This window comes from Pseudonaja textilis, chromosome 2, assembly GCF_049901715.1.
Source record: "Pseudonaja textilis isolate UNSWEBS1 chromosome 2, rPseTex1.2, whole genome shotgun sequence".
Lineage (NCBI taxonomy): Eukaryota > Metazoa > Chordata > Lepidosauria > Squamata > Elapidae > Pseudonaja > Pseudonaja textilis.
In genome coordinates this window covers 80,101,353-80,117,642 of record NC_141991.1, presented here as the reverse complement: position 1 = coordinate 80,117,642, position 16,290 = coordinate 80,101,353, and the positions used below count along the sequence as shown (strand labels likewise).

Below are 16,290 nucleotides of genomic sequence, written 5' to 3'. Positions count from 1 at the left end.
TAAAGGAAGTGCAAAATATATTTCCTTGCTATTTTGAATTATAAAACATTGCAATTTTAACACTGATTCTGTCCCTACCGATTTGCTTGCATGGTCATTTCAACAGCATTTTTATTTTCCTTCTAATTTGTGCTGTCTTCAGTTTAAGCTGGCCGCTGCCTAGACCTCCAATGATCCGAGGGCTGCCTGTCCCATCTTCCATGAGCACCGAGGAGATTTCTCATGAGCACCTCACAATAGAAGCAGCAGATAGCGGCCGTGGAAGCTGGACCTCTTGTTCGAGTAACTCTCATGATAATTTTCAAAACATACAGAACCAAAAGGGGTGGGACCTCTTAAACTCTTACCGCCATGCTCATTTAGAAAGGGCCATTGCTGAAGTGGAGCCATCCAGCTGCTGTCCTGAGGAGACTCATTTGCAGTCACACAGCCATTCAGATGGTAGTCGGCAACCCAAAACTGGCATGGACTTCGACCAGTCCCGACACAGCTGGGCTTCATCTACGTCCCTGTCAGACATGCACGAAACAAACTATGGGACCATAAAACGAAGAGGACTGGAGAGCTTAACAGCAGAGCAAGCTGAAGTTTTGGACGCTAAAACAGGCAGTGATGCAGCTTACAAAACTGTCACTTCAAGTACAGAACATGGCCTCATAGGTAAGCGTGATGAAAAGCCAGTGGATGTTTTCACAGCTGTTGTGTATTATGTAGTTGAGCTGTTAAGGAAAGGTTTCAACAGCCCTCATGGCCAATTTGCATGTAAGAAGTTCTTCTTGTACACATGTCTTCAATCAACTCAAGTCCTCTGCTGGAGTGTCTCCAGATCTCCTTGGGGGAAGGGTGGGATTTAAAATAATAGACAGCATGTTTTATTGACTGGCAGGGGAGAGAGACAGCTTGTGTAGCAACTTTGGGACTTTTTGTATATTTTCTGATAAGAAATTCTTTGCAGTTCTTTTGTTAAGAATTTGATTTTTTTTTATCATTCACACTAAGTATCACCAGGATGGGAAGAAAATTTGTGATGGATAAATCCAGTTGAGATATTTTTCTCTCCAGCAATTTGGCAGTGTATGCATTTTTTGCTTTGCCTTCAAGACAGGAAGGAAATCATCTTCATGTATCATTTCCCAAGCTTGTCATATTGGCCGTCAATCAAACACCTATTATTGTAGGAAACAACTATTTTGAGAAGAAGCAGACTCCATGCCAAATTCCATTTTTTGATTGAAGATGAAAGATGTCACATAAAATATCCTCTTGAGCCATTTGTAGCATTGCTTTCAGACAAAAGGGTGCTTAAGAAATTATTATTCTTGCACTGAATCAAAATGCTGTCCTTGAATATTAACATAGAATAGACTATCTGTAGGGTAGACATTAAAAGATTAACTATGGCACAGGCATACCATGTATTTATTTCTCTTTGTAGATTAAGAAAGTGCAATACTATTAGGTATACATAAGAATTGTCCCCCTTTGAATACCTTTTCTTAAAGGGCATATATGGGGTGATACATTCTAGAAGGTGACACTTCCACAGTCACATAAGTCACGCCCATATACTGTGGAAGGGGATACAAAAGCAATATTTTAAGGTATTAGAAAGCCAGACATAATGGGAAGAATGCATAGAAAGGAACAGTAGAGTGTGTTCAGTGTTTAAGAAAAAAAGGTTTTTTTTAGTGTCCAGTGGTTTCCTAGATGCTGTTTTCACATCTATATTTATTTCAGATTTCAACTGATGTTTAAATGAATCGTATGCTGCACCATAGTATCATAATCACTGTACCAAAATGTACTTTGCACATTCTGTGAGAAAAGCTATGTTTGCCTAACTTAATCAGCTACCCATCTATTAATTACTCTCCAGTTCCCCAATATTTATACCAGAAGTAATTTCATACTCTGCCAGCAACATCTGAACTGGGTATGAATGACATGGCTACAGGGAAAGCAATTTAGATATTTCAGAAAAAAAATCTTCTAGAGTTCTGTTTGTTTAAAGTTTAGGGTCCATCCCCTGAAACCTATTCCCTTTCTTTTTCAAATGCTTTTGAAAAACATATTTCACTGAACAGACCTTTCTGTTCGTCATTTGTTATATACTTCTGGTGATTTCCATATTAGGTTGTTTTTATACCCTTTGCCTGTTAGGTCACATGCTTGTCAATCAGTTTTGACAGCATGGATCCACAATCTTCTGATAATAGAAGAGAAAGAATAATAGCTTCCATTAAAGGATGTAGTAAATGAAACAGAAGATTATAAATATTGAGAAATTGAGAAATACTGTTCTAGCACCTAGTTTTTTTCTCTCTCCTTTTTTCCATGCATCCCAGTTTGTTTAGGTTTTTAAAAATTCTATATTGCTTTCTGTGGATGAAGAGTTCCAAATTTCTTAATGCCCATAGAAAGAGAATTGCTGACATGTTAAGTAAAGAAAAAAAAATAATTAGCAAAGATAATTAATTTTGTTTAAGAAAAGATAAAAGCAGGAATATTGAGCTTTTAGCAAAAGAAGAAAAGAGCTCATTGGTTTAATGGTAAAAGCACTGGCCGAGAAACCAGGAGACTGTGAGTTCTAGTCCCTATTTAGGCACGAAAGCCAGTTAGTTCAACAGCCCCCAAACTTTTGGGCATCAGGGACTGGTTCCGTAGAGAGAGGCTTTTCCGCGGACCATTTTTGCATGCTGCCTGCCTCCCGCAGATGGGGCTTTGCTTGTTTGTGCAGCCTGGTTGCTGGCATGCCACAGACCTGTGCCAGTCCATGGACTGGGGGTTGCGGACCCTTGAGTTAAGTGACTTTGGCCAGTCATTCTCCCTCAGCCAAACCCACCTGACAGGGTTGTTGTGGGAAAAATAAAGAGGCAGGAGTATGTTCACAGCCTTGAGTTGATCAAATCATATTTTTAAAAAGTGGGATAACAAAGTAACAACAACCCGTTCAACAAATAGGTAGAATGAAACCCAATTCATAAACAATTTGCTTTCATGTCCAAAAGCAAGAGGCCATATATTTCATTCATAAAGGCAAAATTATCATTGCTGAAAGTTTGTGCAGGATTATAACTGAACTTCATAAATCCAATATTGTCTGCCCAATCAAATTTACCATTTCACAGCTTTGACCCTGTTTTTACCTTACTAATTTTAGCGGCTGTCTTTTTTTGTTTTCCTAAAGATGCAGAATTAAGCTACACTTTAAAAAGAATTACTCAGATTCATAGGACAGCTGAGAATTAGAACACGACATGCAATCATCTGCTTTCTATTTAATCAAAATACCTATTTATAATGGAATGTTACTTTTTATTTTAACATCCTTAAAGAGGCTTACTCCATTCCAATAAAATAATGGTTTCAGTAAAATGAAGCCTGTCATTTGGCAGTGAGTTTTTTTTTAAAACACCATTTCTGGAAACCAGCTGTTTTAGAATTGAAATGCCTGCAAATTGCATGGCTTGTCACAGTAAATAAACTTGACCTAGAAACTTCAGGAGCTTTAGCAATGCACTCCAATTTGTCTTTTGTAGATGAGACTGGGTGTAGAGTAGGAAGAGTAAGATACATCATAATATTTCAGTATCCTTTTTTGCTCCTCCCACCCCATTAGTAGGTTCTTCAAGATTTCAGACTCCATTTGTTGCCTTTTTATATACAGGCAGTCCTTGACATACCACCATAATTGAGCCCAAACTTTCTGTTGTTAAGTGAGACATTTGTTAAATGAATTTTGCCCCATTTTACAACCTTTCTTGCCACAGCTGTTAAGTGAATTGCTGCAGTTGACACGTTAGTAACCAGTTGTTAAGTGAATCCGGCTTCCCCACTGACTTCGCTTGTCAGAAGGTCACTGAAGGTGATCACATGACCCTTGGGACATGGCAATGGTCATAAGTATGAACCAGTTGCCAAGCTTCCAAATTTTGATCACGAGATCATGGGAAGGCTGCAACGATTGTGTGAAAAATGGTCATACTTTTTTCAGTGCTGTTTAAACTTTGAATGGTCGTTTAAATGAACTGTTGTAAGTAGAGGACAACCCGTATGAATATATAGGAGACAGAGATAACTGACAATTATATAATATTGGAATATACTTGGAAAATTTTGTAATAGATTTGGAAGCGTTCAGAGTTTTGAACTGGCCTTACAAGCCCAGTAATCTCTTATCCCTACTCCAGTATCCGTGGAAATTTTTGATTTATATTTCTCCAAAGATCAGTCCTTCCACCCTGTCTCCAAAGGAAGAAATACATAGCATTCTAGGGTCATGAGTTAACTTTTTAGAAAATGCAAGATTGCAAATCCAAATTTGTAAGAGAGAGAACACTCAGGAGCATCAAAAGAAGTCAGTTTGGCAGGTGGGCACATGAAGCTGATGAAACCCCGTCTCTTTTTAATGTGCTTTGCAGATGTGGATGTCTCTTACAGTAAAAATGAGATAGCTTTAAAGTTGAGGACAAATAAATGACAAGCTTTGCCAACAAAACCACATTAAAATTTTATGAAGGCAAACAATGATTTTAATTGTACTTGGGTATTTTAATTGCTTTGACTTCTACAAATATATCAATAGCAGTACAAATGTTGCTAGAATTAAAATATAGACCGTATAAAATGTATGAAGTATAGTTAATTTTTGGATGTGGAAAGGACAAACTAAATTGCATTTAGTTGCAGCATGTGCTGTTTATTTTTATTTTTTAAATACTTTGGTCAGTCAGTGCTAGATTGTTGGGAATCAAGTTATTTATGAAAATATTTATAATCTACTGGTGCTCGAAGAAGTAGGGTTTTGAAAAATAACTTCCAGTCATCAAATAGTTCAGGTCAATATTAATTATTTATTCTGTCTGCCTTGTTTTTGTGCCAATCACTTAAAAATACAACTCTAAAAACAGAGACACTTCATAATCCAAATTTCCCCTTTATGAACAGTTTGCCTAAACAAAAATAATATTGAAGAATCTTTAGAGCAAGACTTTTCTGGATGGTATCTTGGCACCTTATTTAGAAGAATGTTTGTGACAGATATATCTTGTGTGACTATGTCATCAAATGCTACAATTCACCTACCTGCATTCAGTTTTTGACACAAGTATGTAAGGATGGCATTTGTGAGATGATATCACCACACATATGTCATCATCTTGGTGTCATTGTGACTTGCTATTGATATATTAATATATCAGCCAATATGAGAAAATTTTCCAAAATAATACATTTTTTAAAGACCAGAGGCAGTTAACCTAATATCTGAATGTTTTCTGGAAAAATAAGTTTTATGAGTGATTTTCATTTACCTTTTGTTTAATCAGTTTTTAATTAAATCATTATAACATTTCACTGTTTTTTTTAAATTAAAACAATGCTTTTATTTTGTCTTTGTTTCCTTCATTAACATTTCCATTGCTTATTTCTTATGCTAGTGTACTGTGTCACCTCATCTAAGGAAGACACTAGATATAGGGAGCCACCGCCCACCCCGCCAGGATATATGGGGATTTCTTTAGCGGACATAAAAGAAGGATCCCACCACCCACACCTAAAGCCTCCAGACTATAGTGTGGCGGTGCAGAGGTCAAAGATGCTGTCTAGGCTCTCCTCCACTCCTCTGAGTAGCGAACCAGTGGCCTGTTTTCCAAAGAAGATGCCTAAGTGGCATGGCCGGCAACCGTCCCATCCTAAGCTAGCAGATATGACTGGCGCAAATAGTGAAGAGGATGGTATGTTAAAAGATCTCCTTTGATAGCTGTTGAATAAAATCGTATGTGATTTATTTTAAGTTTGGGGAAGTGCACAGTCTGTCTTTACCTTACAACCCTCTCCATGAATGTGCCTCAGTGATTCTTTTCTCCCCTTTTCTTCCCTCTTTGTTCATTTGTATATGCTTTACATATGCTTATGTGAGAATAAAGTGATCCTAAAGGGAACAAAAAAACAGAAAATGTATTAGGCACTAATTATTAGCTAGAATATTTGGAAGAAACAGGTTCCAAATGACTTGTCCTACCTACAAGAAAAAGAAGAAAACAATCAGCAATTTAAAAGGCTGTGACTGATGTAACAGAAATTATTTTGAAAGTAGCTACATTAGCTATGCTTTTATGTAGTAGAGATAAACAGAATTATGATTAACAGTGTCTTATCTCTGCTACATGGAGTTCCATGAAGCAACTCTAAACGAGTACAGAACCTATCAGATGCAGGTTACTGTTATGCAGGAAGCTGAGTATTTCCTAACATGCCACTCAACAGAGCATTATTAAACCTAGCTAAAATCTCAGTGTGATGCCTCTCCTTGCAGTTAAGTGTTGTAGGTATACGTACTGGGCAGCCAAGCAGGACATAGTTATTAGCTTCCACAAATAAAGTTCTAAGAGAATACTGTTAAAAAGAGCTGAACAGCTGAGGCTTTAAGTTGCAATTTCAATTATTTATAAGACTTGAAATTGCTCACTGGACAAAATCAAATCCACAGAGACCCGCTAATTGTATCACATTGATCCCTTATACTTGACCTCTGTTCTGAACCATTTAAACCTCAATAGCAAAATTTAAAAGAAACCAGAATTTATAAAATGAAGACTATTTAAAAAAAAACCTTGAATCTGGTGTTTTCACATTTCTCTTTGTTGCTCATTTACTCCTTGGAAATAAGCAATTTTGACTTCCATGACATTTTCATTCCATTTTCTGTTGTCTCTCATTATTTGTGCTTTGTCTGGCTCTGTTTTTAATTGAATCCATGAATCTGAACACTTTTCACAGATTTTGCTGTGGAATTTTAGTATAATCTTGTCCAGTTTGCTTTGAAATCATTTTGTTGTTTTGTACAAAAGCAGCTTGTAAGTCGCATTATAGAGCACGATGTTTTTTAAAAAATGGGTGGGTCCAATTTGCATATTTCTCTATGAATATATATTGCTAAAGCAAGACAAACATTTGTTTAAAGTGTTAGGTTTCTATGAAATATTCTAAGCATCAGTTCATCAGGCATTTTCCCTCCCAGTAGAATAAGTCAACCTTCCTGACCTGCATGCTAGAGAACTCAAAAACAATAGATTAAGATGGATTTTACTTCTATATTTTGTGTTTTTGAGTCAGTTCTGAGTCCTGGTGACCACCAGAACAAGTCCGTGTAGTTTTCTTGGCAATGTTTTGGGGGAAGAGGTTGGCCATTGCCTCCTTCCTAGAAGATATACTGACTGGACCAGAGTCACACAGTTAAACTGTGTGAAATTCTTCTGGTTCCTAGCCTGATGCCTTAACCACCATACCAAATAGACACTTAGGATAGACTATATAGCCACTAATACAAAATTATCCTGTAATTGCATATTGCATTACGTGTAACTATGATTAATAACAGGGTTACTCAGTGACTGACTGGTCTTCCCCAATCCTAGACATTGAAGTTTACATTACTACACTGTCTCATTCTGTGAGAATTTTGTCAGCTGATTTGCAGAGTGTGGCTGAGAGTCAACACTGAGTTTAATTTACCACGTTCACTTTTTGTTGTTGTTGGCATTTCAGTATGAAAGGCACAAGCCAAGCCAACTATCTTTAAGGCCTCTGAATGGTATTATGAATCATTACCCCAAATTCCAGCATTATGAGCTACATCATGTTAAATTGGCATTATGATTTAGAATTAGATAAATTTTATAAAAACATTCATCATTCCTTGCATAAGCAACAGTGATAGCAGTAAAGAATGGTTTTTAATTTTAAAAAAAGGATCTATTTTAACTCAGAAAAAAAATCCTAGTTTCTGACAGATATGACACAGTTTTAATTGAAATATATTGTATGTTCATGGCACAAAGATTTCACATTTTTGTTTGTGTTTTATTTCACAGAAGATGAGCAAGTATCTGCAGTCTAGTCTCTGTGCTTCCTGTGAAACTTGTTTCAAAATTTACAACATTGGAGGAAGGAATTTTACAGTATTGTCAGCTACAGCTGACAGCTTGCTGCTATTGACTTCAAAGAATTGCGTTTGCTCTCTTCAACTAGTAGGATGAACTATCTGGATTGTAATTTTGAATTTGCTTCATCCCACTGCAATCAATTCGATGTTGGAAAGAGAAAATACTCATTCTAAGAAATACTGACCCTGTATTGCAGTATCAAGAAGGACCTAATATATGATGCGTGGGGGCCAGCTTGGGAGCAATCTTCTATAGAAGAACTATAGAATCTTTTAATTAGACTTTGTTCAGATATTTTCTCTATAACTATTATGGCTCTCAATTGAAGAAAGTTATTTTATGTACTTGCCTGAATTGGAAAACTACAACAAAACTTAAGAAACTTCTGCAACAATCTGAAGAGTAATTTATTAATTTGGAATTTATATAAGGTTCTTTTTTTTGTAAAGTATTTGAATGCTCTGGTTGGCTAATGTGAATGCTTTTTCAAAGAAAATAAGGAAGCAAATTGTTTAGGTGTTAGTGTGATGTCTTATGCTAAGTAAAACACTTGATTTCCGAGGAACTGGATGTTCATGAATGCAGCTAGAGGTTTACACACAGTGCAACATCGGCCACGTCAATCTGTAAAATATCAAGCCCTCAGAAGTATATATAGAGTGTGATTTGATGTGTAATGAAATACTGCCACCTACTGATTCTGTATTTTAAAACCAGTGAAACACACACAGTTTCTTTTCAGCTGCCAAATAATTATTGTAAGGGAGTAGTTGCATTTTTTTTTCTTTCCTACATTCCATTTTCTTCCCCTTTCTCTATAAACAGTTTCATGGAACATTTGTATCATTACAATTTTTTCTTCTTCTACAAGACTTGCATTGGAATAGTATCCAACAGAATTTAACTTAAAATTTTCAAACTTGCAAATTTAGGAGCAAAATCATAGAAGTAAAAAGGCCATTAGTTGATGGTAGTGTTGATGATGGTGATGATAGTAAAGTCTGTATTTTATTTGAATTCCAATTTTATTTAAAACTTTCCCCATTCTGTAAGACCAGTTTGGTTGTAAGTCTTTTCCCCCCGTACTTAAAAAAATGTTCATAATTTTTTATGTTTATGAAATCCAAGAAAACCACCTGCATTTGAAAAAAATGGTAGTTCTGAATGCATGACAAACACAAAAAGGCAAAGAATTTTGCAGATTTGAAATGGAAGGCATTTTTCAACACTTGAAGCCATTAATGACTACTTCTGCCATTTGGACTACTGTTCTTGTTGCCAAAAATAATGCATAACAGCTTTTATATCAACTTTTTTCTACCTATTGTCCTCTCGGTGTATTTGGATGAAAACTCCTTGCATTCCAACCAGCAAGTTAAAAATTATGAAATATGAATATCTAAAATGTGGTTACAAATCTGAATATTGAAGGGAGTGGACAACCCATCTAATTCAAGAATTGTTAATGGAATTTATTTTACTACTTAACCTTAAATGTTTATAATGAGTAGTTAAGATATCAAAACTCTTCTTTTATTCCCCCAAGAGCAACCTAACAATGAGAATATATATACTAAAGCTTGACATCCATAATTTCAACATTTATAACAATGTTATGTCATGGACAATTGAGAGTTAAACTTTCCTGCACACATCACCTACAAAGTCCCAAGTAATAGATTCCCACCGATTCAGTGATTTTAAAGTACATTGGAGATGGATAATCTTCCAGATCCCCATGTACATCCCAACAAGTTACCATGTTGAGGAAAATTGCTCTGGATCATCCCAGATTTTACCATGAACATATTGAATGCTTAAAATATAGTTGTACAAATTTGAGAACTTGTAAAATGAAACATATTATCTGTTGCTACTGATGTCACTCACCCCTAATAAGCACATTTTTTAAAAGAGAAAGAGACAAGGCTTAGGGGTGCTGTTGCTCTAAGCTTTTTGGGTGGTTGGGGGGGCAGGTGGAGAGTGAAACTTCAATACTACTTATTCTCAAGTGCCTGGTATAATTGCAAGATGGAATTTACTCTCTTATCTCAAGCTTGTATGCTGGATTTTGGAAATGCCCAACAAATATCACTTCAAATCACATTTTAAAATCCAGTGAAGCTGCAGGCAGTTCTACTTCCACACCACATATCCTTGGAAGAGATGCTGTCCTACAGGGTGGGGTGATTACAAAGGTGCTATTTACAGAGGAAGATGATTCACTGACTCATCTATAATGCACATTTTCATGTGTATTATGCAAAAAAAATTAAAAAATGAAAGACTGGGATGACATGGCAGCTTTACTTAGCCAACCAGAGTACATAGCAAAAACTGGAGTTATTATTTGTGTTTATATTATTCCCCTACTGCATAATGGTTGCCTAGTCAAACATAATCAGTGGACATGAATGTCTCAATGTATATTTAAAGTTTACTTGTAAACCTTCATATGATAAATGTTTACAGTCTAGGGTAGAAGGAAGGATGTCTGTCTGTTTTAAAGGTGCCTCAAGTCAATTCTATATTTTACACTTCAAGTTATAAATAATTTTCAGATTTACATTTCTGTGCAAGGTGAATGTTGCTTGTATGTACAAGAATCAAAATTTTCTGTTTGAATATGAAATCAGTGATAGCTTTCCCAGAAAGCCTATATGAAATATGCTTGTCCGTTGGATTGTTCCAAATTTAATGGAGAACTTCTTCAATGCCTTGAAACATGAAATTGCAAATCTGAACGTTGAACTGATAACCTAACTCAACTATTAATTACACAACATATGTTACCACTTAAATGTCTGGAATAAATAGCTGAGACATCAGGGCTCTTTTCTCTCTCCCCCTGCCCCCAAGACCTTAAGGAAACCATAATAATGTTATGAATAATGGCACAACAGTTGAAATTTCGCTGCACACAAACCACCACATACTCCATAGTAGTACAGTTCCCATTGTTTCATAGATTTGTGAAAAGCTTTTTTTTTAATGGATCGTCTCCTAGAAATTCAACCAAATGTCCAACCAAATAGATGTGCTGTTATTCTGTTTAAAAAGTGTTTGATGAACAAGGATGTCTGCGGTATGGACATGCCTTCTGCCAGATATTTCTGGGCTGCCAGAGAAGGAAGTTATGCTTGTTAAAAATAAAGTTTTAAAATTGAGTCCTGAGCTCTCCGCAAGTCCAGTTCACACGGCGTTTCATGCAGTTTATAAGTGCAAACTTAACTTTAAACTTTCTAGATGGTATATGCTTAAGGGCCAACGTTATAGCATTTCTCTCATTTCAAATGTTTCACTTTATAGATACAAAACATTTTTTACGCCTTTTCTCTTTGGTAGTAATTTTTGTTAGATTACCAACCCACCTCGAGGTCTTGTTGAAAATCTCATGAGCCAAAAATCGCCCTCTTAAATTTGATGCATTTGTACCAACGGCATCGAAGATGTTTGCCTATAAAATAACATTATTTTTGAAATCACTGGGCGTTTTTTAATACATTCTTTTAAAAATGCAGAACCTGTAGAGTGTAAATATGCAGCGGATCAGCGAGCCCTTTTAACTGCTTCCTCTTTGCACAGTGCAAACTGCCTCAGCCTGTCTTTGCTCTGATCCTTTGGAGTTTTGGTTTAGTTTTTGTTTTTTCCAGATGAATAGTCAGGGACAGTAGCCAAACTGAAATGGAGCTTGGGTGAACCCAAGGAGATAGATTTTTTTAAAGCTATTCATTGTAAAACTGCTTAACCCCATTTTGTGCTGTTTACATAATGCTTATTCGTTATAACAACATATTACTAGCATGTGCTGCCTCTTCTTCATTATACATTACGTGTCAATTTTTTTCAAGCTCTTGAAAGGGCCAATGCTTCTCTGTATATAACATTTATTCTTTTTAAATTGTATTGTGAGGAAGTTGGCCTTATGCTAGAAGCGCAATAGGAATGTTTAAAAATCTCACACGTGGAACAAGCATCGGTTTTTAATTTACATGAATAGGAGGAAAAGGAAACCCTGTATTGTAATATGTAAGTAGGCCTGTATATAATTTGCTATTTGATTGCTCTTTGACACAGCATTTATAGTGAAGATAAACTAAGTTGTGAAAGGAGGCATAATACTGAGCTACATTTTCCAAAGCAGTGATTTGTAAGGTGCACTTCGGTTACCTTGACACGCGGTGTCATCTAAGGTAAATTAAAAAGGTTTTGATTTCACTTGAATTAAGTACACGGCCAGCCTTTGTCTTCTAAAGTTAAGAGAATTTTGCACTAATGCTAAAAAAGCTGAGTCTCGTTTTGGCTTTTGAAAACACTTATTGAGAAATGATCCTGCTGCACAGCTGCGGCGATTCCAAATGATGAGTAATGGATTTTCAATAAGAACCCATTATGTCAATGTATCTCAGGAGGTAAATGAAAGAAGCTTGATCTGTTCAGCCTTGCATTCATACAAATAATTTATAGGAAAGAGTGCTACAGGTCCATGTCATTCATATTATCTGAAATGCAATTTTAAAAACATTGCACTTGCCTTCCAAAAACTGATCAGGAAAAAAAAAAACTTCTTCATTGATTGAAACGTTTAATGCCAACAGTTTAAACTCTTGAGTAACAAACAAATTTCACCTCCAGTTCATTCCTTTCCCTTTTCCTCCAGTTGTACTTGTCGTTGTGTCTTTAATTTTTTTATATATACATGGAACGCAGTTTAGCTTAGTATTCATGACATTTTGCGTATGTGAGCATATGGGCAAAAACTGCACAGTTGTAATGGTATTCCAATGGCAATTGTAAAACTGCACAAATCAGTGATTGTAAAGTATTCTGTAACAAGCAATGTTTGTCTTCTATTTTTTTATACCTCTTACACTTATGTCTTTTAGAAAGACAGTGCCTCTGTATGCTTTTTTGTATTTTTACTGGGTGATTGTAAATATTTGTTATATTTTTGGTTAAGAGAATGTTTAAAAGTATTGTTTAATATCCAATCTACTAATGATGTTGGAACCAATAAACAAACTTATCATGGATTGTGCGTGGGTTAATTTTTATTCAACATTTCTCTCTGCCCCTCCCCCATAAATATTTGGATCACTTCCATACTTTAGTCCTACCTAGAACTCTTGACCAAGAAGCAAGTCTCATTCAATTAAAATGAAGCTTATTTACAAGTGCTTGTGACAAGACTCTTATTGGGAGATCAGCTTGTTAATGCAGTTAGCAATGATATTCTAAGAGTGCTCTTTTGCATTGGTTTATTAACTGAAAGTAGTCGCATTCCAGTGAGAAAGCAGAAGTAATTTTAACTGCAGAGGTGGTTCTCGACTAGTTTGTTTAGTGACCTGTCGGGCTCTGAGTTCACTCTGAGTGCATCAGCTCGGAATATGCCTTGCAGCAAGTCAGCTGGCCATGTCACCTTATCACTGCTGCTGCTGGATCTGTATTTCTGCTTGTGTGCTGACCGATGGCTTTGGAATGACTCAGAAGAGCTGAGGATAGATTCTGCAACAACTGTGGGGATGGAGGATGGATTCTGAAGCATCTGCAGGGCTTCTGGAAATGGCTCTTTTCATGTATTGATGTGCATATTGTTAAAGGGGGGGTTGGGACACAGGTGGTAATTAGGACTGAGGTTAAAACATGGTGAAGGTGGCACCAGGTGAGGATCAGTTACTGAGTGTCGGAATAGGGTAGGGATGTAGACATGTTATAGGGTTAATAGTATTTAGGGATAATGGGTTAGGCGTGGCCAGAATTAGAACTGCGTATAGGCCTGGGTGTGGTGGGGTGTGTCTCATGATAATGGTAATAAAAGGAAAGGGAGCAAACTCAAACCTAATCTTGCCTGGCTTTTAGCCTTGTCAGAGAAGAATATTTGTTATTTGCTGAGCTAATGAATAAACAACCATTGCAGGACAAAGGAGCTGGAGTTTGTATTCATTTCAGGACAAATCCTCAATACTCAAGGACTGGCTGAGATGACCATTCAAAGTTACAATGACACTGAAAAAAGTGACTTAGGACCATTTTTCACAGTTGAAACCTCTGCAGCATCCCCATGATCATGTGATCAAAATTTGGATGCTTGGCAACTGGTTCATATTTATGACCAATTCTGTGTCCCAAGGTCACGTGACCACTTTCTGCGACCTGACAAAGTCAATGAGGAAGCCAGATTCACTTAACAACTAGGTTACTAATGTATGCAGCAATTTACTTAACTGTGGCAAGAAAGTTGTAAAATGAGGCAAAACTCAATTGACAAAATAATGCCTCACTTAACATCAGAAATTTGGGGCTCAATTATGTTGTAAGTCGAGGATTACCTGTAGATAGAAACTGAAGGAGAATAAAGAATCGGATTTCTCTTTGTAATAAAAAAGTGACCATCAACTTAGGCTTAATTAGAACAGACTGACTGTCCCAACTAACTTGAAAGGGAGTTCTTCTAGTTAAGTGGATAGGGTGTTGAGATGGGAGGCACAGATAAAGAGCTGCCACATAATTTAAAATACTGTGTTACATGAATTATTTTTAGTGCAAAAACTTCATGAATTGTACAATGAGGTATTTGCTAAGGGAATTTTATCTGCAGCATTCGATCAGGCTTATTTTACAGTTATACCAAAAGCAAATAAAGAATCAGACTCTGTGTGCTAATTCTCATCTGATCTCATTGATTTAATGTTGCTACGAAGATCTTTACAGCAGTGTTAGCAAATAGATTACAGCAAGTGATATTGTTTGTTCTTAAGAATAACCATGGTTTATAAAAAGTAGGCAAGCAGCAGACAACATTGGATTAGTTGTAGATTTAATAGATTTGCATGAAAAAGTCAATTTGTAAGTTTATCATTAGACACTGAAAAAGCCTATGACAAAATATATAAACAGTGTATGTTTGCTGCATTAAACAGGTTTAGTTTTCTCAAAACTCCCTGATTAATTTATATTGTTTGCCTTGTTTACCATGCTGGCTATAGCCAGCCAGCATGGTAAACAAGGCAAACAATATAAATTAATCACATAGCCGTGCAAGGTCGCAGTGATTCCGTTATACTCCAGGTGGTGCTGCAGTCCCAGGGAACTCTTCCTGTGTCAAGGACTTTCTGCAACCAAACTCTCAGAACTATGCTGCTCCTCTGGACTAATAGCAGCCAGGTGCTATTGGAGGTGCATGTTTAGAGCTTTGCTCCTGGACTTGCAGTGAATGGTGTGACTTTTGGGAGAAAGTTGGAACAATAAAGGGGAGTTAAATCTTTGTTCTGGCTATGTTGTTTCGGTGCCCAGCCCCAGGTCATCACAAATTCTTTAAACCCAAACCCCACTATTATAAGTATTTGTTAATCAATAAATCAATTTCATTCATTTCATTTATGTATTTATATCCTGCCTTTATTATTTCTATCAATAACTTAAAGTGGCAAACATCCAACATACCTTTCTCCTCCTATGTTCCCCTGTGAGGTAGGTTTGGGCTCAGAGAGAGTAACTGGCCCAAAGTCATTCAGCTGTTTTTCACGCCTGAGGAAGATTTGAACTCAAAATGTCCTACTTTTTTGGCTGGTGCCTTAACCGCTAGGCCAAACTGGGTCTTTGGCAATTTGATATTTAGATGCCAAAAATTGAGTAGAATAAAGAACTCCTATATTGCCTAGACAATGCAAGAGTGTCTTAACTTATATAGCAAGAATATCAATTGACTTTAAACTATGACAATACACAACAAAAAGTAATATTTAGAATTTATTGGACTCCATTATGTTTATATAGAAAAGAAATGACTAATACAAATACTCTGTGGGAGATGTAATATGGACAGTGCTTCTTTAAAACACACATTTTTACAATGTCCTTTAAATGCTTTAACTTGAAACTTCTGTGGACTGTTATCAATATTGGAAACAGTACGTGCGTTACATGCTCGGTTAAACAATTTAGATAGCAATGTAACAGCAGCAAAAATAATCTACCAGCAGAGGGCAGCATGGCATATTGTTTCTCCTTTATTCTCCACCGCAGATCCTTTTATAATTTATTCAGGGCTAAAACTAAAAATTATAAGGAAAAAAAGATATCTCTGCTTTTCTTCCTTTCCATATATATCTAAGCCACAAAACTATACCTTTCTAATTTGACCATCATATCAGGCATATTACTGGGGTGTTTTTTTTGGGGGGGTGGGGTTGTTGGGTTGGCCTTCATCAAGACGTTCAAAGTTCATTTTTCTAGTGTTACCTTGTTATGTCACTTGTATAGAAAGAACTGCTCTTGAGGATTGTTCCTAGATTTTAGAAAAAAACATTTTTTTCATGATTCATGAGTGAGGGGGAGAATAATT

At 36.3% G+C, this 16,290-nt stretch overlaps 1 protein-coding gene across 16 annotated transcripts in view; it reads left to right on the top strand.

Annotated features, from left to right (window-relative positions):
• Positions 1 to 12,979, top strand: part of RAPGEF6 (Rap guanine nucleotide exchange factor 6) — a 145,732-nt gene extending 132,753 nt beyond the window's left edge. For 13 of the 16 annotated variants that reach the window (XM_026696465.2, XM_026696462.2, XM_026696464.2 and 10 more), the window contains 3 exons: positions 143 to 660; positions 5,439 to 5,735; positions 7,875 to 12,979. In XM_026696465.2, coding sequence (XP_026552250.1) covers positions 143 to 660; positions 5,439 to 5,735; positions 7,875 to 7,900 — 841 coding nt within the window. In that variant the 3' untranslated portion in view covers positions 7,901 to 12,979. The remainder of the gene's footprint in view (positions 1 to 142; positions 661 to 5,438; positions 5,736 to 7,874) is intronic. The other 3 variants (XM_087924409.1, XM_087924412.1, XM_087924408.1) reach the window with 1 other exon arrangement.
• Positions 12,980 to 16,290: the final 3,311 nt, after the last annotated feature.